This window comes from Tenrec ecaudatus, chromosome 10, assembly GCF_050624435.1.
Source record: "Tenrec ecaudatus isolate mTenEca1 chromosome 10, mTenEca1.hap1, whole genome shotgun sequence".
NCBI lineage: Eukaryota > Metazoa > Chordata > Mammalia > Afrosoricida > Tenrecidae > Tenrec > Tenrec ecaudatus.
The window spans coordinates 49,758,289-49,778,981 of record NC_134539.1 but is presented as its reverse complement, the minus strand read 5'-3'; the positions used below and the strand labels follow the sequence as shown (position 1 = coordinate 49,778,981).

Below are 20,693 nucleotides of genomic sequence, written 5' to 3'. Positions count from 1 at the left end.
CACCTGAAAATGGCTCATAGTCTCTAGGTGGTGCAGCTCAGCTACTCAGGGAAGAGCTGGCGCTCAAGCCTACACGGAGGCATCCTGGGGAAACTGCAGTCCACTGCTGAGCAAGTCCCGGCAAGCTGTGTGTGGACCGCAGTGCCGCTCAGCACCCCGAGCGTTGCCACAAGTCAAGATCAACGTCACAGAAACTGGGTTTTTGTTTGTTTTTCAAAACAACTGAGAGGGAATATGTGTACATAGAATCCTTGGGAGCCATGGGCTTTTTAACACTGCTTTTGAGAATGATGACGGCAACAAATGTACAAATGTGCTTGACACAATGGATTGTGAGAAGAACTGTACGAGCCCCCACTAAAATGATAAAAACAAAACATCTTTCTGCAGACCCGCAACTCCCTTTTGTGACTCTCTGCTCGCCCCTGCTGCCTTGGAGGGGTTGGGGAGAGGGAGCGAGGTTCTTGTTTTGCCCCTGGTCCCTGGGAGTGACCCCAGAGAAAGGTTTTGTTCTTGCACGTGGTTGCTCCTGCACCTTCCCATAAGCCCCTGACCCCTTTTACAGAAGTGTGTCCCTGGAGAGGGAAGTGAGGCTGCCTGGGAGAGCCCAGGTCTCAGCACAGCCCAGCACAGCCTGTGAGTCAGAAGTAGGAAGGGATGCTGGGACTGAATGCAGAGACCCTGGGGGCTCTGTCATTTCCCGTGGGCCCTACCTTTGGCAAGTTGCAGCAGTGTTTCCTAAAGTGGACGATGCCGCCCTCTGGGGTGTTGTGAAGGAAGGATGCAGGGGGGTTGCAAAAACAGCTACTTACTCCTCTATCTTGGATTGTGGTCTCTCGTGTAAACATTTTTTAATTGCCTGTGGGACATTGAGTAATTTTATTTATTTCCCTCCTCCCTCCCTTTCTGTCTTGTCTTTCTTTCTGAAGAGGGGTAGTAGACCAAATCAGAGGAGGCCCGGTGGCCTAGTGGTGTACAGGTGGGCTGCTAACAAGGTCAGCATTTCAGAGTCTCTTTGGAAAGAGGGGGCTTTCTACTGCTGTAAAGATTTACAGTCTCAGAAGCCACGGTGGCTGTCCTGCTCTGTTCCTACAGTGGCTGAGAGCCAGAATCCACACATGGCAGGGAGCGATGCCACACAGGTGGGGAACCTGTGATCTGGAAGGACTGTCTACCTAGGGCTTGGTGGACATCCTCTCTCAGGCGGGGGCCCACTTGGGTAGGTGCCTCCGGCGGGAATCCTCTCTGTTCGCTAGCAGTAGCCTCATCCATGGAAGGAAGCTCCCAGTCCCAGAGAAACAGGGGGTGGGGTTTTGCTTGCAAACCCAACAAATAGGAGCTCACACTTAGCATTTATCCTCCGGCATCCTTCCAAGGAACGCTCCCTGGTCCCGTCCTGGGGGACTCCCCTCCAGCTGGGTCTCAGCCGCTGCAGGGAGATGTCCCGGTGATGGGCCCCGCCGACCGCGGGAGGTCTGGGCAGGCCAGACCGGGGGGTGGGATTCGTCAGGCGGCCGCGCTCCCCAGGACAGCGTGAAGAAGCGGCCAGAGGGTGGGCGTTCCCGAGGCAGTGACGCACCTGCCAAGCCCCGCGCCTGGCTTCCCTGGGCGGTTGCCAGCCTTTCGGGGCAGGCGGGGAGGGGGCAGGGGCGGAGCGCGGCCTCTTCTGGCAGGAAAGGAGTGGCCGCAGCCGGAGAGGTCCCTCACTGGGCTGGCTGCCACCACCCGGCTGGCTGCTGTCACACGCGCGCTGCCACCCCCGGGTCCGCTCGCCCCGGGCGGCAGGACGTACTCTCTGGCTCCGGGGATCGGCAACATTTGGAGGCATCTCCGGGCCCCGCGGTCCAGAGCAAGTCCCTCCAGCCACCCCCATGAGCCCCGAGTCGCCCTGCCCGATGATGGGCCACCTGCGTCGCCCCCAGGTGCGGACCTGGATCGAGCCCGTGGTGGCCTCGACCCAGGTGGCCGCGTCCCTGTATGATACGGGGCTGCTGCTCGTGGTGAAGGCGCACTACGGCGCCGGCGGCTGGGCCAACCACAGCGCCAGCCCGTCGCCCCGGGGGACCGCGGAGGACGCGCAGCAGCGGGCCATCTCCAACTTCTACATCATCTACAACCTGGTGGTGGGCTTCACGCCCCTGCTGTCCGCCTACAGCCTGGGCTGGCTCAGCGACCGCTACCATCACAAGGTGGCCATCTGCGTGCCGCTGCTGGGCTTCCTGCTCTCGCGCATCGGGCTGCTGCTCAAGCTGCTGTTCGACTGGCCGCTGGAGGTGATGTTCGTGGCGGGCGCGCTAAATGGCCTCAGCGGTGGCTTCACCGCCTTCTGGTCCGGGGTCATGGCCCTGGGCTCGCTGGGCTCCTCGGCGGGCCACCGCTCCGTGCGCCTCATCTTCATCGACCTGATCCTGGGCTTGGCGGGGTTCTGCGGGAGCATAGCGTCCGGACACCTCTTTAAGCAGAATCCCGGCCACTCGAGGCAGGGCCTGGTGCTGGCCGCCTGCAGCGTCAGCTGCGCCACCTTCAGCCTCTGCTACAGCTTGTTGGTGCTGACCGTGCCTGAGTCGTTGGCCAAGTCCAGCAAGGCCCTCGCCAAGGTGGAGACTGTGTCTGGCGTGGTTGGCTCCTATCGCACCCTGGATCCCGATCAGCCGGAGAAGCCGAGAGTGGTGGGGCAGCCCCTACCTCCGGAAAAAGCCCAGCCCAAGCAAGCCGTCATTGTCCTGCTGTTTGTGGGCGCCATCATCTATGACTTGTCCGTGGTGGGCACGCTGGACGTGATGTCCCTTTTTGTGCTGAGGGCGCCTCTCAGCTGGACCCAAGTGCAGATGGGCTACGGCATGGCTTCAGGCTACATCATCTTCATCACCAGCTTCTTGGGGGTCCTGGTGTTCTCTCGCTGCTTCCAGGACACCACCATGATCATGATCGGGATGGTCTCCTTTGGGTCTGGAGCCCTGCTCTTGGCATTTGTGAAAGTGACATATATGTACTTCATTGGTAAGTGGGGGCATTCTCGGGAGGCAGGCAACTCCTGGCCCCTTCTGCACCAGGCTGGCACCAGGGATGCTTCTGGTCCAGGTGGCCCCACTCAGCACCGGACTCTGCTCTTGCTACCTGAGGTGCAAGAGGAACAGCATCATGTGCATTTAAGTTTCTTGCTCCAAAGGCCATGTTGGTTAAAACGTGACTAGGATGGGGCTCGCAGCTTTAGGAGGTCAGGGGTAGTAGTGGTGGTCAGTGATGCCCAGAATGAGTAAAGGAATCTTCAGGATGGCTTTGGAAGATGGGGGAGATTGGGCTGAGTTTCTGAGCATCTTCTCCCCAAGTTTAGTCGGATAAAACATGAAGTTAAATAGCCGAAAAGACTCCCCTTCATTAAAATTCATTGGGGGTCAAGCAAGGTCTTTTAAGAACCAGATTTACACTCTCAAAAAATACCCCTCACAGGCATTTTCTCAGGAAGCAAACTGACGTTTCCATCAATAATACAAACAGGAAGTTCCAGACATGCACCATGGGACTTCCTACAGTGATGGGCATGCTCCATGTCTGCTCTGTCCAGCGACTGTGCCACTTTGTGGCTGTTGAGGACATGAGAGCTGGGGATTAAAACCGAGCAGAATGTCAACTCTAGATGATTTTTACTTGCTTCAACCAGCCACACGTGGCTAATGGCTGTGTTAGAAAGCACAACTCTAGCTGCCTACCTGGTGCTGTGCCTGGGTCCCACGTCCGTCCCAGGAAAGCACCTTAGAAATGACACAGTATCTCTGGCAAACTCCCTCTTGTCAGTCCTGTGGCAAGATCCAGCCTAAAAGGAAACTCAACACTGCCGTTGAGCCAATTACAACGTACACCGACCCTAGAAGACAGAGTGTAATTGCCCCCCGTGTGGATTTTCAAGACTGGAATTCTTTATGGGAGCAGATGTTCTCATCTATCTCCCACGGAGTATCTGGTGATTTCTAATTGCTGACGTGTGGTTAGCAGCCCAATGCATAACCCACTACACCACCAGGGCTCTGTGGCACGATCAGGATGCCACTGCCGTGACACCTTCTGTTTCTTCTCTCTCTTCTCCTTTCCTTCCTCCTCCTTCTTCCACTTCTTTTCCTCCTTCCGATCCCCTCTCTTCTCTCTCCTCTCTCTCACACACAATGCTTCTGGATGAGCAATAGAGATTGGGCTTGAGGAAAGGACGGATGTGGTGAGACATATATTGGGATGCAGCCCTGAGAGCATTGTTGGCCGGTAACTGCAAGGTTGGCAGTTCAAACCCACCAGCTGCTCTGAAGGAGAAAGCTGTGGCTGTTGGATCCTATGAAGATGTATAGCCTCAGAGACCATATAGAGCAGTGGTTCTCAACCTTCCTCATGCTGCGACCCTTTAATACAGTTCCTCATGTTGTAGTGACCCCCCCAACCATAAAATTATTTTCCTTGCTACTTCATAACTGTAATTTTGCTACTGTTATGAATCAGGCGACCCCTGCAAAAGGGTCGACCCCTAAAGGGGTTGTGACCACAGGTTGAGAACCGCTGCTCTAGAGGGTCACTCTGAGTGGCAATCAGCTTGATGGCCGTGGGTTTGGTCTTGGTTTTCTATTTGGATGGCATTTGCCAAGACCTCTGAGGATCGTCTCCCAAAGGAGAGTGGGTATGTTTGTGACTGGCAGGCACTTCCTTCACAGGGAAGCAAAAAGAGGGACCTTGAGTCACTTTTGTGGCACTAGCTCCAACACCAAGGAACTCTGCCAGTTCACCACCTGTCTGTGTCAGCGCCGTCCTGCAACACTGTGTACATGCATATGGCATACGCAACTCCATCCGAGTTCTCTGAGTCAGCGTCGAGGCTCTAAGGAGAGCGCTAATTGGTCGGCAGAGAAATGACTGTTCAAGTCAAACCACTGGGGATGGCGCAAGGAGAAAGTTCTGAGCGAGGGTTTGCTTTGTTCTAATTGATGCCTTGGCTAAAGCCAAGCCTCTACAGATCTACTTGTGTGCTCTCTCTGCAGCCCGGGCTATCATGATGTTTGCTCTGATCCCCACCACAACCATCCGATCTGCAATGTCTAAGCTCGTAAAGGGATCCTCTTACGGTGAGTGAAAGGGCTCTCTCGGGCCTTCTTCCAGGGCTGGCTCAGAGGGGCTCAGCCTGTTGAGAACCCGAAAAGGCATGCAGGAGCACTCCCAAAACTGCATCAGACACACAGCGAGTGCACCGGTTCTTGGCCAGGGCGGAGGGTGACAGAGTTCCAAATGCCAGTCATGGGGAAAGTCGCAGCCAAGGGCAACCATTGTCACCACAGGTGTCAGGAAGCTCCAGTAGGGGGTGGCAGCAGAAGTCTAAGTCTGAGGAGAAGTCTTAGGAGGGATTTGGAAGGGTTCCCCAAGACTCAATTCATTGAGCTGTGAAGGAAGGATAGCCGTGCATTTGCTGTTATCATAACTACGCAATACGACGTTTGCCTACCCAATGGTTTTCACGTGTCCCACTCCATGACACCCATTGTACAGATCAATTTGTGTAGCATGCCTTGATGATGTCTGTCCTTTCCACAGGAAAGGTGTTTGTCATCCTGCAGCTGTGCCTGGCTCTCACGGGGGTGGTGACATCTGTAGCGTTTAATGAGATCTATCAGGCCTCCATGGAAAAGTTCCCCGGCACCTGCTTTGCTCTCTCCTCCTTCCTGTCGTTCCTGGCCATCATCCCGATTGGGTAAGACGGGAATCGTGCTGGGGGTTTGGGGCCGGGGTCTTGTCATTTAGGTCAAGGAATATTGGGCCATCTCATCGACCTTGAACGAGGATTTCAGCATCTATGCTAAGCATTCGCAGTAGGTTCTCTCATCAAGAAAGAGTCTTCCTGCTCCCCTCAATCAATAAATAATCTGTCCGCTTGGGGTTTTCCCAAAGTAGCAAGTAGTAAGCAAAACTGGCCCAACGAACTGGCCCACTACTAGGCTGTGTTGTAACACCGATTTATTTATAGGAACGCCTGTACTTCCTTATATTCAGAAGCTGGGATTGGCAACTCTCCTGACCCACTCAGACCTATTTTGTTTAGCTCTGCCTCACTTCCGAGAGGGCTTGGCACTGGGTAACCTGTACTCACAGCCTCGGACCACTCACGTCCACTGGAGTCTGAGCTCTCCCCTCTAGGGCCTTCCCTAATGCCCTGGGTTTCCCTGAGCCTCATTTGTCTCCTGGGTCAAATAAGAGCACTCAAATGTGGGAAAGAGCAGACAGGAAGGGGCCAGAGAAGCTCAGGAGAACCCCCTCTTCCCATAGGAAGAGCATTTGTCATTCACAACACCGAGAGTCTGGAATAGTGTGGTCTTTGGCGCCACTCGGGGCAAATAGCTCAAGGAGTTCTCACCTGCTGCCTCCGACATCACCACTGCTGTTGCTACCTCCCACGAGGCACTTCTGACTCTCCACACACAGGGCACTGTAGAGCTGCCCCACCGGGTTTCCATAGTTCCTAACCTTTACGGAGGCTGACTGCTTCATCTTTCTCCCAAGAAGTGCCTGGAACACTCTCCAACAGAGATGTAGTGTGCGTCCCCGAAGGCAAGCCAAGTAAATGAGTTTCCATTCTCTAGTCCCCACATTTTTAGGGCACTCCAAGCAACAGGTGAAATTAATTTAAATAACATGTGACTGAACCCAATGTGTATCATTTCAACATGTAATTCTTTTTAAAAAATGATCAGTGAGATAGTCGTGGTTTTGTTTTTTTTTTTGTACCAAGTCTTCAAAATCTGGTATGTGTCTAGGTTTACAGCACATACCAATTCAAATGAGTCTCATTTCCAGAGTTCCGTCGCCACAGGGAGCTACCCTATTGGCCAGCGCAGCTTTAGACTGTGTGGGTACTTTTCCTCCCTGCCCTTAAAGGAGGGCCCCTCATGCATGTGTCAGAGAAAGGAAGGTGATGAAGAGAGCCACAAAGAAGTGCACGAGGTTCGTATTTGAAGAAGAAGGAGCCGAGAGCGGCACATGTCAGCAACGACGGCATCTGAGGGCGCTGGGGGCAGTGGTTATGCATGGAAATGTTGGCGGTTGGCACCCACCATGCTTCCTGGAAGAAAGAGAAAGCGTCTGCTTCCAAGAAGACTGATAGCGATGGAGACCTTCAGGCTATTCCCATGCACAACCAAGGCTAAGTACCTCTGATATGAAGGGAGTGTTGGCACGGCCTTTACCTTCCGTGATGTCACGAAGTTTATGGGGCTCGGAAACGTTCTTTCGGCTAGAAGAGGCCAGGGCTGTATCATCCAGCACTGAGTGAGAGTAGCAGGAAAGACTAGTGTAACTTTCGAGTCACAGGAAGAAAAGCCCAATCAGAGGACCTCAGGGCAGAGGAGCAGAAGAGGGTAGGTGGCTGGACCCAGTCACAGACCACCTCCTCCTCCTGGATGCCAGGAGGGGCCCTGGAAGAGAGCTGCCAACAGCGTGTTTGCAAGTCCAAGGGACCTGGCCTCCCCATCCTGGGACACCAGGGGGCCATCTCCACCTTGCTCTTTTTTACATGTGACGTGAAGATGCCAAGGAGGTATCTGTGTGGCTCTGTCCATCTACAATCCTCTGCCGGCACACCTGCACTTAGCAAGCACCGTGTGCTTCCTAGAGAAAACTGGTCATCCGCAACGAACAGCTTCACCTCCAAAGTTAATCAGCCAACCCACGCAGATTTGCACCCACTCCATTCTTCCTTTCAAGAATCCTTTTCACAAGGATGAGGATAACAAACACTTAAAATAGTCCTTTAAGGTGGCAGGTACCACTTTAAATTTTTTATTTGAGGGAGCTTCAAGAAGTTCATGAGAAAGTTCCCTTATCCCATGAATTTTTTTGTCAGTCCCCTCGGCTATTTTAACCCACCCTCCCAACCACCCTGAGACCATTACTATTGCTCTCACTTTACAGAGGAGGAAGTACAGACTTAAAGAGACCTGTACTTTGTCAAGGTTAAAGGCGCCTCAGTGGCCCACCAATTAAGTGCTTGATTGCTAAACAAAAGGTTCCCACCCGTGGCTCCCTGGGGATCTGCTCCTGAAGATTCCAGTCTGGAAAACCCTATGGAGCACGTAGGGTCTCTGTGAGTGGACGTTGACTCGATAGCACCTACTGACAAGAAATAGCTAGTCAGTGGCAGAGCCAGGGGTTAAAACCAAGTCGTTTCTTGGCAGTGCTGTCGCTCCCACCTTTAGGGTGCTCACGCCACTGCTTCACAGCAGGATGGCCACGCGCTCTGCCCAGCTCTCTCTCTCTTTTCCTTCCTAACAAGCTCTCCCAAGGCTGCTTGGTGCCCAACTTCCCAAGGTAGCAAGTCATTGGGTCTTTGCTCTGGCTGATATGCATACTTTACATTCGTTCTTTCTCTTCAAAGCAACCAAAAGTGCTTCCAAATGAAACTATCATTTAAATATCCAAAATTGGAGATGATCGGCGCCCTCTTGAAACTGCCCCCCCCCCGGTCTTTCCCGTCTCAGTAAATGGCTCCCCCACTGACCCAGGGCAGAAACGGAACCCCAGCACTGCTCTGGAAACATTCCGAGCGGATATAATGGTGACTTATCATCAAGGTACAAGAGCCCAACACTGTAGCGTAGATGAGGCGGTTCACTCCGCCTCAGATTAGCAAAGGCTAATCTTGATCTTGAATTCCAGGTAGTCCCTGAGTTATCACAATTCCAGTTATGTAGACCTGCACTTAGGTACATATTGTTTAAAAACCGTATCGTTATTCATGTGTTATATACAGTGCGGTGGTGCATAATTGCTGATGTTATTCTTGGGTATTAACAATTGAACTTATACAGAGACTGATAATAAAAGGCAGTAATGATGAACATATTCTGCATATGCCAGAACTGACTGCTGTCAGAACTATTGAAAAGGACCTTTGTCGTTAAGTCAGGGACTACCTGTCAACATGGGAACTCATCCTTGATACAAAAATAAGACGGAAAGAAGCTCCAGGACCCTGTAGCTGCAAAGCGCTCATGGTACTAAGACTGCAAGAAGGAAAGGCGTTCCCTGGGCCAGCCTTCAGCAAGTCCTCTGGGTGTAGCCAATCAGCCTGTCAGTGACGCCCACGGAGCCAGCGCTCCCTGACTGCAGTGGAGTAGAAAAGGAGCGAAGCTCCTATCCATCCGCCCAGCTTTCCCTAATAACTGTCTGTTCTACATCTTTCCAGCATCGTGGCCCATAAGCAAGCCTCCTGGTCGAAATACACAGATATCACAGAGAAGTGAAGGTGCTGACCAGCATGACCAGGCCCCCTTGAAGACAAAAGGAGACGCTGGGGAACAGGTGACCAAAGCTACCCGCTACCCAAGAATGGCAGTGTCCAGAAGGTGCCAGCCTGAGAACAAACTACTGGCTCCGGGGTTCTTGGTGGGTGGGGCAACACACTTTCCTGGTGACGGAAGCACTTTCTCTGCATTCAGACGCCCTGTGTGGTGAGGCTGGGCTCTGCAGGCAGCAGCGCGATCCTTCAAGGGCTGCATCAAGACTGCGGGCACAGCCACATCCAACATGGGAGGGCCGGAGGGCTCCCTCTGCAGACAACCAGCCTCTTCTCTTCCTGAAGGTTCCAGGGTATGGTTCATTCGTCAGCTGGGTGTTCTGCTTGAGGTCCCACCCGGGAACACAACCAGGGACACACATTTTCAACAGCCTAAAGAGATGTCATTTCAAGAACTGTCAACATCACCGGACCTCGGCCCATGTTTTTAAAAATGAAAAGAAAACCTGGGGGGAAAGTTAGCTCTGTTTCCTGGGGCCATTTTAGTTGCGAATGTTAAGGAGCATCTAGGCCTCCAGGTGTTTTTGCTTTAGAAGAAGCAAACATCAGAATACTCTGCTTCCAGTCACCGCTGCCCCCCCACCCACCCATTCCCCCCCAAAGGTGGTGTGAAAGCAGCAGGGAGATGTCTGAAAGGCTATTGTATTGGGAGGTCCTGTTTTATAGCCTATTTTCCTGTGCATATAAAAGCTGACTCACTGCCTAATGAAACCAACATTCATCGTGTGTGTGCGCGCGTGTGTGGGTCATTCTTTCCCAGGCCTGTATGACTTTCCCTCTGTCACTTCACACAGGGCAGTCAGGTGCTGGGGTCAAAAGCAAAGCCAAAGAATGCATTTCCATTTCATTTACTCAACGCGCCTGGGCCCAGGGTTTGTATCACGGATCCCCTGGGCAACAGAAGGCAGCGCCTGGCCACTAAAGGGTTGATGAATCAAACCTACCCAGGGCCACCTCAGAAGAAAGCCTTGATGGTCTGCCCCCAGAAGGCCACGGCCTTGAGAACCCTCAAGAATACCGCAAATGAACAAAATTTATGGTACATCTGTTAAGATCCCGGCGCCCGGCTGAGTGCTGAGAAACAGCTCCAACAAGACTTGCCTGTTCCTGTCCAGGCAGTGTGTTATCAGGCAGGTGGGGCAAACAGAACAGTAAGTATTCTATAACAGTGCTAAGATATACATCATAAGGTCCCATAATAAGTTTGCTTACAAATTATAAAAATAAATCACAAGTTTGACAGCAAAATTCCATGGGTTTCCTGGTTAGTGAAAGACATCGATGTGGGAGGGTAGCGCGTCCCCTTTGGGGGCATGGGACTCTCCAACGACTCGCCCCACAGGCTTCATGTATCCTTTCTCCTATAGAACCGTAATCCTCAGTATAGTGAGTAGTATCCTACCAAGTTATCAGAACCGAGGGGCAGAGGGAGAAAGTGGGTCAGATGCAAGGATGACCGGGGACCCCCATGTTTGTGGCTGGAGTCTGATGTCTTGGGTGTGAACCCAAGGGCATGAAGAACCGTGTCCTTTAACTTGGGAGATCTGACCTAACTCCATGTGGCGAGAGTCAGAGGATGTGGTGACATGTGCAGCTGGTGTCAGATCAGAAGAGGAACAGAATTAATATGTGGCACTGATTTCCCCCATTTCATGTCAAAGATAATAATGCTGAAGTCCAGAGAAAAGCGAGTGCCTTTGTTGTTGTCAGTGCTACCGAGTTGGTTCTGACTCAGAGTACTTCATGAAACACTGCCCAGCGCGACATCATCCTCATAATTAGTGATGTTCAAAGCCCATTGTTGAAGCCACTGTCAATCCACCTTATCCAGGATCGTCCTCTTTTTCACGGACCTACTTTACCAAGCATGATGTCATAGTGGGTTATGCATGAGGGGGCTAGCCACAGGTCAACCACTTGTAACCACTGGCCACTCTGGGGGAGGGAGAGGAGGCTTTGGGTTGGCACTGACTTACTGGCAGTGAGTGTGGTTTGGGGAGTTCTGGTCTCTCCTGATAACGTGTCCAAAGTATGTGAGATGTGTCCCCAGCCTTGCTTCTAAAGCGCATTCTGGCTGTACTTCTGTCAAGGCAGGGGTTTGTTCTTCTGGCAGGCTGTGGTACTTTTGGCGATTCTTCCCTAGCACCGTAATTCAAGGGCATTGATGCTCCTGTGGTCCAACTTTCACACGCATATGAGGGGTGAGTGAAAATACCGGGGTTAGATCAGGCACATCTTCGTTCTCAAAGTGAAATCCTTGCACTTCAACACTCCGAACGGGTCTTGTGTGGCAGATTTGCCCAACGCAATACATTGTTGGGTTTCCTGAGGGCTGCTTCTAGGAGCAGTGAGTCGTGGATCCAAACACAATCAAACCCTTGGCAACCTCAATCACCTTTCCCCGCTCACTATGCTGCTGTCTACTGGCCCAGTGGCCAGGACACTGGCCTCGACATTGAGAGTTGCAAAGCCTCATGCCCAGTAAATGGCAATGCTGAGATTTGAACCCAAGCTTCCTTTTCACCTGGCCGTCTTTGAGGGATCCAACTAATTTTAACCTGGGTATATCAGGAGGGCAAGTTCAGCACCAACTGAAGCCATTTCCAGTGCACCATCATTGTTCAAGGAGTCCTGATGGACCAGATTCAAGTGCTTGTCTGCTAATCAAAATCAAATCACAAGTTTGAACCTACCAGCGGTTCTGCAGTAGGAAGGATGTGGCAGTCTGCTTCTGTACTGACAGCCTTCGAGACCCTCTGGGGCAGTTCGGCCCTGTCCTCAGGGGTCGCTGCACGTCAGGACTGACTTGAGAGAACAATGGGTGTGATTTTGATTTGGGATTATCCCCTCCACCCACTGCCAACGAGTCAGCCTCAACTCATAGCCACCCTTCGGGGGCTTGCTGTACACTCTGGCACTTAAGACAAACTAGCACCCGGTAAAATGACCCGGGTGTGATGGCTGACCTCCTTCGATTTCAGAGGGAAAGGGAATCAACAGCAACATCCGCCCAAGACCAGCTCCTGCGAGGCAGAGGGCAGGTATGCCTCCCTGCTCCCACTTACTTGGCTAATTCTGACACAAACTGTCCCTCCCGTGGTGCATTCTACTCTGCCGAGTTCGTTAATTCACTGTCATGGCCACACAGAACTCAGATCACACTCATGATAGTGGGGTTCTTAAGAATATCACCAGGTTAAAATTCGGGTTCATCAATGCTCAGGACTCAGTTTTGGTCAAGACAGACAGGCTCGTCCCAGTCATGCCCAGGGGCAGGCCTCTTTCTCAGCTGGTCACCTCTCGGACACTTGGGCCTGTTAGCCTCTGCCCTATTTGGACGGTGTTACAGAAACTGTCAGTAAGTGCCCCAATGGCATGCCACTCCACCATAAGGGTTACCAGTTAACCCAACGCTATTCAGCAATAGCTTGTGGTCAGCAAACCTAGCTTCCCCAATCAGGCGCTAAGAGGCAAACCCATTCCTCATGTGAGCCACCTGCCTGGCGGCGCTCAGCTTCCTCACTCCAGCCCAAGCTCTTGGCCCTGCTACTCTGTTTTTGCCCCTTCTCTGCCATCTTCCAGCACCCTGGTGTCACGGCTCTTGGTCCCCGGAGAGAAGGTTCAGTAGATGCAGGAATCATAGGGGCCAAAGGGCACTTTCCACTCCTGGCTCTTCTGTTTCGATGGTACTGAGGTCCTCCTATTCCTGCTTCTGAGATGGCTCATTTTATACCCAGGATGGCAAAATTGACCAGTTCCCATATTAGAGTTCCAAGGTTTTGCTATCACAATGACCTTGTTCACAACCATTCACAATGGAACCCTATATTGCTATCAGCATCATCCCCCTTCTCTCACCCTGGCCCATCAGAGAAAGAGGAACTACGACCCAGCTGCATGGTCCCACCCAAGCATGAGAGTTACAAAGAGGAGCCAGGCCAAGTCAGTCACTGCGGCACACACCCCAACGAACCAGACACTTTTTCCCCTCACCAATTCCTTGAAAACATGATGGCCAAAAGAAATTAGGGAATGACTGACCCTGGCAGAGATCAGGAAGTCTTGCTCTGCTACGGGCCGGAGTGGAAAGAAACGCTTCAAAGGGCATCCCCTGCCCATGAAGCACTCGGGTTCCAGGGGCACTAGTTTCTTCATTTCCCCCGATTCGGGCCAGCTTGTGCAATAGAGGCTGAGGTTAAGTTCTACAGAGATGAAGACTCAAAACAGTTGAGTTGAAATTTGGAAATGAAGAATGTTAGGTGCTGCTGGGCACGGTGGAGGGAGCGAGTGTCGTGGAACTTGCTGCACAAATGGCTGAGATGTTTTGGGACATACATCATTTCACATGAAAAACATCTCCTTTTTTAATATTCAGTGATATTTTTTCTTGTTGCTCTGGATATTGATTCTTACAAATCACTTTGTATTGAGAAAAAAAAATAAACGGGAGGAGGGCTGGAGGAGGAGGCAGGCAAGCATAGTTTCCTTTACCAGAAAGAGATACAAATGAGAACATGACTCAAAATAAAGAAAAAACATCTTTTATAGTTTATTGGTCCATTACTTTAAGTTACTTGAGGTAAAGAAACTTTTAAATATTTACAAGCTAATAGTTTATCAAGCAATACAAATATTTTTTTGCTCTTACCTTAAAGTGTGACATTAATTCCATAGTAAACATTTTTAATATACAGAGAGATGAAACAAAATAAAAAGGGTGGACGAAAACCTCGTGCCAGCATCAAAAATTCAACAAAACAATTTTCCCCTTCTTACAAGTCTCTGGGTTTCAGGCTGAAAGGAAAAGGTGACATTCTTTTTAAAGCTGGGTGGCTTCAAGAAACAAAGACTTGGATCTGCAAAGAAATCGCTTGTCAGCGACACACTCTTTTTCTCAAGCACATTTTTTGTTTTCACAGCTTTTGTTTTGGCTTCAAGGGCAGCATGGATGAGAGAAGACTTCGACATCTACATGGAGGCTTTACCAATACATCAGAAAGAACCTTTGTTAAATTTCAAACGCAACGATGTTTAGAAATAAGACAGTCCGTAATTGGAACATGATCACAGCACAAGATGCGATCTGGTCTTTTGACAGTCAGAAAGTTGGCTGGCAATGCGTGTCTCTCTCCATGCATCTGCCACTCGCGAGAGATGGAGGGAACAGACAAGCAGAGGTGCAGTGGGCAAGCCCCCAAGCCCCATGCCCGGGGGGAGTCTGCAAGGCCGGTGCTGATGGTTGAGAGATGCTGGTTTGCCGTCTCGTGAAGGCCCAGCTGACTGCAGCATGGTCGCTGGCTCAGACTGGTGTACAGCTCACTGTCTTCCCTCCCAGTGTACCTGCTGAGAAGAGATCCGATCCCTCCCCTCCCCTCCCCTCTGCATTTGCTGATAAAGGGTTGGTCTGAGCTTATGAACAAGTCGGTCAAACAGGGCTGTGGAGTGGCATCGCCGGCTCTGGCAGAGCCTGGTGAGAGAGAGGGGGCATTTGGGGCTGCTGGGAGAGGGGCAGGTGCAAGACTCTTCACCACTGGTTTTGGGAGCAAAAGCTCTGCTGCTAAAATGGAGAGGATTCTGTGAGTTCAGCAGGTGCTCGCTGCTGTTTTTGGCATTTCAACGTGCGGAGAATTCCTAGCCACGTACTGCTCTAAGGCGCAAAGCAATCTTTACAAGGTGTTCTGCACCATCCAGGTAAATCTGTAGGCTTCTTTGTATTGATATGATCTGCAGGTGCTGATAACCATATCCATGCAAAAAGGCACTCAATTAATCCATACCTTAAAATACAAAGAGGTTCTGTGGTCCCTGTGTTTCCTCCCTTTATAAAAAAAATATCATTTGGCAATAGCATGACTGCACTTTCTCCTTCAAATAGGCAGCCTTAGTTAGGAGCTTCACTTAGCTGTTTCTTTACAAAGACTGAGGCCTGGCTATGTTAGACCCATAACAGTTCAAGATGAAGAGCAGATTACATTTCTAAAACTCTACCCAGAACTTCAACCAAAAAAAAAAAATACTTGTTGTAAAATAAGGCATATTAGTAGGTGCTCACAAATTCTCACAAAGCAGAGTTCTGCTTTGAACAGTGGCATTTTTACAATGCTGGATTTGCTGATCTTTGAGTGCTAAACACACAGAATGTCTACATCTGAGACAAATGGCTTAGTGGTTTGATAGAGTCGCACTTGTTTACTGGCCAGCTGTCGTGAAAATGACCAGGATCGCATTCTTCTGCCACACAGAAAGGTGAGACAGTCATACCCCGGATGCTTTTCAAACACACAGGATTAAGGAAGAACCGTTAACCTCACCCTATCACCCCCTTCTTCCCAAGTTCTCAGCAGGTAGTCCCTCGACACTCTCAGCCCCTCTGGGGAGGACCAGACAATATTAAAACAATTAGTGACAACTTATAAAGGTGGGTTGACTTAAAAAAGAAAAAATAATCAGATTCCTAGTTTATACACTGAATTAAAAAAAAAATCCCAAGAAGGACAAGTCCCACACACCTAGCTCAACTCATAACTTTGACTCCAGAGATGGCACCCCCTCCAATTTCCTGAATAGTGAAAACGACAGTGGGGAGGCATGCCCGATCTGGTGCCACCCCACATTTCTAACCTAAGCCTGAAACTGAGGGCAGTCAAAGCAGTTTTCCCTCAGCCATCTACTTTTATTACCCTGTTTCCACTGATCCTTAGCAAGGCATCTGAGAAGGCCAGGCCTGGGGTAGATATGCCCTGCTCTCACCACAGGCAGCCAATCTTCTCAGAGGATGCACCTGGTTAGGGCGGTCAGTAAGCCTACTGTACCAAAGTAGGCCCCTGGACTGCCCCGTCTCCCAAGCCCCAACAGACAGGCCAACACAGACCTAGAAGGCTGCTCTTGACCTCACGTTACCTCCTCTCACCGGCCAGCTCGGAATGGCATGCACGAGAAGGACTACTCTACCATCCGATCAACGCTGTCCGAACGAGCCCCGGATCTCAACACTGCCAATGGTACGGGCACGTCACTTGAGCTCTGCGCGACCCTGGGGCCAGCACCTTCCCAGGCTAGACACTGTCCTTGCAGACAAGGCCAGCATGCCTTTAAGGAGGGACTTCCTCTGGTCCCGTCACAAGAGGTAGCCTCACAGGCGAGAGCAACAGGTGTGCCTTTCACTTCCTCACGTGGAAGGGCGACTACGAAAACACTGACCCGTTTCAGTCCAGCATCCGGAGTCCACTCCGGGCGCGGCTGGATTTGGCACCGCAGAGGTCTTACATCCACCACAGTCCTCGGAGTTGTGCTGGGTTTCTTGTTTCTTTCCCGCTAAAGAAAGGGATTAGGTGAGTCCATCAAGCAGCATGGCGAGATACCATGACAATGACCTCCATCGCACTTTGTCCAAGTTCACCAGGGATCTTTAGTCACGCCTGGGCAGAGTAACCCCATCCCTGGCCCTGGCTGGACCGTATCGTGCCTCGTCCTCTGGAAGCAGCGGCTCTTTGCTTTGGCAGACTGACTTAGGGTCTTCCTACAGACCCACCGCACTGGCAGGAGCAGAGCAGGGCGGCGTTTGCTATCTGCTTCACGGACCTCAACCATCCCTTGCATCTCTAAAACCGGCTCTGCTTTCCGGCGTTGTCTCCTCCTTCCTTCACCTGGGCTGGTCATCCGTGGCGAGCTAAGCCCTCTATTTCTTAGGTTCAAAGCAGTTGCCGGGGATGATCTTCCATCCCACAGCCGCTCTCATCAAGGCTCAAAGCCGGTCTCTACCTGCCTTGAACCCCCCCTCCCTGCCCCCAAAGCGCAACACTCCTGGGAAATACGTGGAAGAGGAGCCGGGGAGCTCAGAACCATGACCCCGTGGAGCCGCGGATGGGGTGAAGAAACGCCACCAGGCAGTCTTTGGTACAGAAGTCTCCAAGAGACATTTCTTCAAAGGAGTCAGCCGGGTGCTGGCCAAGGTGGAGGTGACTGCTGGGAGGGCTGGCCCTCAGAGGCCAAGGGACCTGTTAGCACCGCAGGCCTGGAGAGCCTCCTTCCAAGTCTAGAACCCTCCCCTTCTGGGCCGGCCTGAAGAAAGGCGCCGAGGCCTCTTCTCTGGAAAAGCCACTCTCCAGAGCCGTCCACGGCATTCCTTCAGCCCCCTCTGGTGCCTGCAAGCACAGGAGCCCCATACAGCACCCCAAACACTTTACAAAAAACACAGTCCTCAGTCCCTTCAGTTCCTCAAATCATGAAAGAGGGATGGCGGTGCACCCCAATGCACCCCCCCATCTCCTCTCAGGGAAGGACTAAGAGTTACCCTCTTTCCCACCTAGCCAGTGTACAAGAATGTGCCGGGACTGTGGCAACTAGCAGGTCGATTCTAGGTTTCATCATGCCGCAGTTCTGAGTGTGCGTCACGCTGGGCAGTGGTTTGAGAGCACGGATTCCACCAGGCGGAGCTTCACACTCTCCATGTGCTGCCCGTCTGCCTGGTGCCTCCCGCCAATCACCCATGGATGCACACGACGATTCTACGCAGCCGGACGGAGACCCGGATCCACACGGACAGGATGGGTTTAGAGGTAGGAAGAAAGGCTGAATCACCCCGAGGGGTACATGGAGTGCTCCTACCCTCCCACCTCAACGACTCATGTCTAAGTAGACAAACTTCAAATCCACATCAGCGGGTTTAGGGAGGCACAAAGGAGGTCTGGTGGCACAGGCAAGTCCCAAGGGCGTTGAGAACCATCACTGGAACTGGGGCTATCAAACACGATGACATACAACTACAGCGTCCTGTGCCGTCCCACCACGGTCCCGATGGAAACTCGGGGCTGGATCCAAGGTCCAGTCTGTGGGCAGAAGTGGGACATGCAGCGACACCTTAGCACAGCTGTGTCGTTTGGAAGGGTGGTGGTGGTGGTATTACCACTTATTTGAGGTTCAGATTTATAATTTTATAGGATGAGCCGCAGGTGAAATGTACACAAACATACACAGTTTCAATACACAAGTTGGGGGTGGAGCACGGCGGCAAGTTGGAAAACAAACTTTCTGTCTGTCTAGGGTTGGCTTAAGAAGTAAATCCGGCTAATGGTTTGACATGGAAGCGTTAGACATAGCCAGGACCTGCCAGGTTCTTTGGCTGCAAATCGAGATTTTTAGCCAAAGCTGGAAGCAGAGAGGTCTCTGTTACACGAGTCATCTTAGAGGCTTGTCCAAATACTGACTTTTCTGACTGAAATTAAAAACAAAACAGAAACCTGCGGTCCAGTTGGCTCCGACTCCAATGATGCCTCCAGAGGGCAGAGTTGAACTGCCCTGTGGTTCCGGGTCTGTGACTCTTCACAGGAGCCAGAAGGCTCATCTTTCCCCTGGAGCCAGGGAATGGTATGTGTAAAGCAGTTCACGCACAACGTTCTCATTGAGTTGACAAACGCCGACTGGCTCATCACAATACGACAGCCCAGCCTCTCCTCCGCACCAGGTTGTCGGTGCATCCAGTGGACCCAGTGGGGAATATCTGAGCAGGTATCCGTGCTGAGGCAAAGGCAAACTGCACAAAGCAGACACTGGAGGCGGGGCTTGGCATGTCCACTGATGTCAGCGACCGGGAACTGCTCTGACTTCAAGACTACACGAATCCCTAACAGGCCTAATGTCTACTCTGCAGACACTGAACAAGCAAAAAGGCAACATTTAGGGACTTCACAGAGAACTTCTCTCCCCCCTTTTTCCCTTTTACACAAAGGCAGTTTCCAAACGATTGCATTTTTTTGGTCAGAAACAAGTTCGGGGAGCAGAGGCCCCTTGGTCTCACATGCAGCACAGAAGGATACGGATGCCGGTTTGGACAGACAGACAGACACTGGGCTGATTTCCGTCATGAACCACACACACAAACCACATTAATCACAAACGATAAACAGGTGTCACTCGTACAAGCAGGCAGCAGGCCACACTCGGCGCGACTGGCCATGCACGCAGCTACAGGCCACTGTACATGAAGGACTTTTCCACGGAGGTGCCAACGCCTCCTTCCTGGCTGAGACAAGTCCACATCCGCCGAGGCCAATTCCAGGCCACGCGATGGGAAGCAGCAACTGCCCTCTGGCTTCCCTTTGCCTCCCTCGTGTCCTGAAGATCGTGGGATCTGGAGGCTTGCAATGGGCACTTCGGCCAGCCCCTGGGAAAGCATAAGAATGACGTCGGCTGTCTTGTCGCTCAGCTTCCAGTCTCTGTAGTGTTCCGTTTCATCGGCTCCTTCCTAACGCGGAGGTACGTTTCTTTTGCCGAGAGAGGGCTTGTAGTAGCCTCAGAGACTCCACCGGGGAATAAATATGAACTGAAAATAACAGGATGGGGAGGGGGAGAGGTAAAGAAATATACAGAGGAGACATGTCTCTGCGGTGATTTCCCAACGCCGTCCCTCGGACTGCTCCGGGATGTTCCGGGCTGGGAGCCGTGCCCTGTGTGGGAAGAAGTCTCTGTCCCAAGAGGGACTTACTTGGCCTCTTGTTTCTCCTGCAGAAGTGGAATAATCGACTCCCACGCCATGAGGCACTGAAATGAGACACACACACACGCAGTGTCAGCATCAAGCTTCAGCTTCTAGGGCTGGCTTCTGCTCCCATCCACTTCATCGCCAAACCTGCTGGGTCACCTTTGTCTAGAGACACCTACATGCATTACCTAGAACTACTATAAACAGGGATGGCAACAGGCGTTTGTTGTTAAGGCATTCACACGCCCCCCACTACCACCCCTACCCCTCTTAAATGTAAAGGCAAGACTTAAGTGCATTCAGGTTGGTCCATGAAGTCCCCACCCAATGAGTGGCGAGAGCCTTTAGAAGGAATGCCCTCTGGTCAAAAAGCAGGCAGTGAAGCTGAAGCTGGGGAGCAACTCTGGCAGAATCTCAGCCTAGCTCGGGGCTGTCAACCAGATGTGGTGTCCTTTGCTAAAGACATTTGCTGGTCTGGGCGACTGCGGGATCTCCCAAAGGGGAGAATGAGGAAAGGGGCTCACTATATTTAGTGAGTGTGACTATGTCTCCCCCGAACTCTGCAAGATTACTTCTCTCTCTCTCTCTCTCTCTCTCTCAGCAGATGGGGAAAAGGAGACCCAGGGCACCTGAAGGAACAAGTGGCCCAACTCATGATTCCCAAACTGATAGTCTTTCTACTATGTCAACTGCCTTTGTGCCAGATCCTGATAAAGGGCAAGAATTCAGAAGGGCCAGCCTTCTCCAAGAGCCCGCCGGGCAGAAATGGCCTCTCTTGCATAAAAGGAGGGGCAGCGGAACTGCACGAAGTCCTTCTTGCAGGCGGGACGGGGCAGTGTCTTGAGGAGGTAGATAAAGGGAGGTAGGTCGAGTCAGAAAGGGGAGGAGTTACAT

At 51.8% G+C, this 20,693-nt stretch overlaps 2 protein-coding genes across 2 annotated transcripts in view; one reads left to right on the top strand and one right to left on the bottom strand.

Annotated features, from left to right (window-relative positions):
* Positions 1 to 1,871: 1,871 nt before the first annotated feature.
* Positions 1,872 to 9,266, top strand: SLC46A2 (solute carrier family 46 member 2). The gene is made up of 4 exons (XM_075559028.1): positions 1,872 to 3,000; positions 5,019 to 5,102; positions 5,566 to 5,722; positions 9,209 to 9,266. Exons 1-4 carry the CDS (start codon positions 1,872 to 1,874, stop codon positions 9,264 to 9,266), a joined length of 1,428 nt encoding a protein of 475 aa, XP_075415143.1.
* A 4,578-nt stretch (positions 9,267 to 13,844) lies between these two features.
* The window catches only part of SNX30 (sorting nexin family member 30), a 99,629-nt gene continuing 92,780 nt past the window's right edge, over positions 13,845 to 20,693 (bottom strand). Inside the window, exon 9 of the mRNA XM_075560340.1 lies at positions 13,845 to 19,858. Within this exon, the coding sequence (XP_075416455.1) occupies positions 19,799 to 19,858 (60 nt within the window). The 3' untranslated portion in view covers positions 13,845 to 19,798. The remainder of the gene's footprint in view (positions 19,859 to 20,693) is intronic.